The 2,254-nt window shown below is 51.6% G+C and overlaps 1 protein-coding gene across 1 annotated transcript in view; it reads left to right on the top strand.

Moving 5' to 3' along the window:
- Nucleotides 1–923: 923 nt before the first annotated feature.
- The window catches only part of LZTS1 (leucine zipper tumor suppressor 1), a 5,963-nt gene continuing 4,632 nt past the window's right edge, over nt 924–2,254 (top strand). Inside the window, exon 1 of the mRNA XM_021698941.2 lies at nt 924–1,345. Coding sequence (XP_021554616.1) covers nt 1,001–1,345 — 345 coding nt within the window. The 5' untranslated portion in view covers nt 924–1,000. The remainder of the gene's footprint in view (nt 1,346–2,254) is intronic.

Genomic DNA, 2,254 nt, shown 5'->3' with positions numbered 1-2,254 from the left:
GCCCAGTCGTGTTAGTCACTCGCCTAATGTAACTAGCCCACCACTTCCACCCAGGCCCATCAGCAGCTCCTTTTCCACCCTGCAGCCAGAGTGACCCTCTGCAGCCTACGATCAAGTAATCAACTGCTTAAAGCCATGTAGGGGCTCCTCATCTCAATCAGAGTTAAATCCCAGCCCTATGCCCAACCAGGCTCTATGTTTCCTGGTACCTGCTAGTTTTGACTTCTGCCTGTCCTATGCCCCCCACCCTCACTGCTAACTATTCTCCAGCCAGACTGGTCTCTTGACTGGTCTCACATATGCCAAGCACGGTCCACCACAGGGACTTAGGGCTTTTGTTCTTGGGGCTTCTGAGCTTCTTTTCTCTTCCCCCAGATTTCCACCTGGCTTGCTCACTCATTTTCTTGATGTTTCTTCAAATGATACCACAACTGAGAGGCCTCCCTTGTGCCACCCATATAAAATAACCACCTCCCAGAATTCTACACTTACTCTGCTTAGTTTTCCCCCATAGCACATATATCACTAAGAATAGTAGACGCTGATTTGCTGATGGCCTGTCCACACTACTCTGAGCACAAGTCCCGCAAGTGCAGGGACCGTAGCCGTGTTAGTCACTACAATATCCCGGGACCTAGAGGAGGGCCATCCCAAAGGAGGGTCTCAGTGAATGTTTGTTGAATTAGCAGACAAAGGAAGAATGAACAGAGTCCAGTAACAGTCAGGGCTGAGCTTTCGTTAGGAGAAGCATACTTTCTCTACTGCTCAGATCTAGCAGTCAGAACCAACTCCTCTCCAAGTCACCATTGAGGACTGTGCAGTGACTGTCCCTTCTCAGGCTGACTTTTGCCTTCTGTTCCCTTCCAGGTGTTCAGCTCTCCCAGGCTCCTCGAGGCCTCTGCTATGACCACAGTTCCCTCGTGGTACCAGGACTGCCCTTTGCTGCCTCAGCCACACCAGATCCCCGTTCTGCCCTGTCTGTCCTTGGCCCCAAGCCAGCATGGGCAGTGTCAGTAGCCTCATCTCTGGCCACAGCTTCCACGGCAAGCACTGCCGGGCTTCACGGTACAAGCTGGGCAAATCCTCCCATCTCAAGAAGCTCAATCGGTATTCAGATGGGCTGCTGAGATTTGGCTTCTCTCAGGACTCAGGCCATGGCAAGTCCAGCTCCAAAATGGGAAAGAGTGAAGACTTCTTCTACATCAAGGTCAGCCAGAAAGCCCGGGGCTCCCACCACCCAGATTACACTGCACTGTCTAGTGGGGACATGGGCGGCCAGCCTGGGGTGGACTTTGGCCCGTCCACCCCACCCCAGCTTATGCCCTTCTCCAATCAGCTAGAAATGGTAAGCAAGGGTCTCTGGTAAGGGTGGGTGGGTCGGAAAACCAATAGAGACAAAATGGGGGTAAAGAGCAGGGAGGCAGGGAGGGGAATGGAGGCGGTGACAGTAACATTTAACCCTCCAAGAGGCCAGAGCAGTGGTGGTAAGGGCGGAAGTGCTCAGTTACACGACAGAGATCAAAGGCTGGACGAGGGAATTGAAGCACTGGTCAATCCCCTAATCTGGAAGCCTTGGGTGAGCCCTAATCAAAGAGCAAAGGGGAATGAAAGCCTTTCTGAGCTCTACTGGAATGCAACTGGTTGTCAAAGCAGGACCAAGAGCAGCATTTTCAAGTGCATGGCAAGAGGAGGGAGCTCTGTTGTCTCTGTAAGAGCCAATGGAGAGTCCACTTGGAGAGGGCTAGCCGCTTCTTTGCTAGCAGACTCCTGGAGGTGGGCCTTTCCCTCACTCGCTCCTCTGTGGTGCAGCAGCTCCTCACTCAAGCTGGGCCTTGGAAATATCTTTGGCTGCTGTATAAGAGCCAAGTTTGTCATCATCAGGTTAGCAAGGATGAGATTAAAAGAGCCCTACATACTCAGAAATCCAGCCCTTATGCCACCTCAAGCTTTCATGGGTCCCACCAGCGGACCTGAAAATTTTCCTAGTTAAGCCTTTGCCCCCACCTGGGGGGATGAATCCATGGGTTTCCTATACTCGGAAGAGACCCCCTTAGTTTGCAAAGAGCTTTCAGTTTTTCAAGTTAAAGGGCTTGTAGACTGCCGTGCACTCTCCCAATGAAAATGACAGTTTTCAGAAAAGGATTATTATTTTAAGTGATCCTCCCTCCCCTTCAATACTGGTCATAGCCAGTTTTCTTACTCCTGGCCTACTGGAAGGGGCAGTGAAGGTGAAGAAGGGATTGACCTCTACTGG

Source organism: Neomonachus schauinslandi, chromosome 2 (genome assembly GCF_002201575.2).
Source record: "Neomonachus schauinslandi chromosome 2, ASM220157v2, whole genome shotgun sequence".
NCBI lineage: Eukaryota > Metazoa > Chordata > Mammalia > Carnivora > Phocidae > Neomonachus > Neomonachus schauinslandi.
The sequence above is the reverse complement of the archived record's forward strand: the minus strand, read 5'-3'. Positions and strand labels throughout refer to the sequence as shown.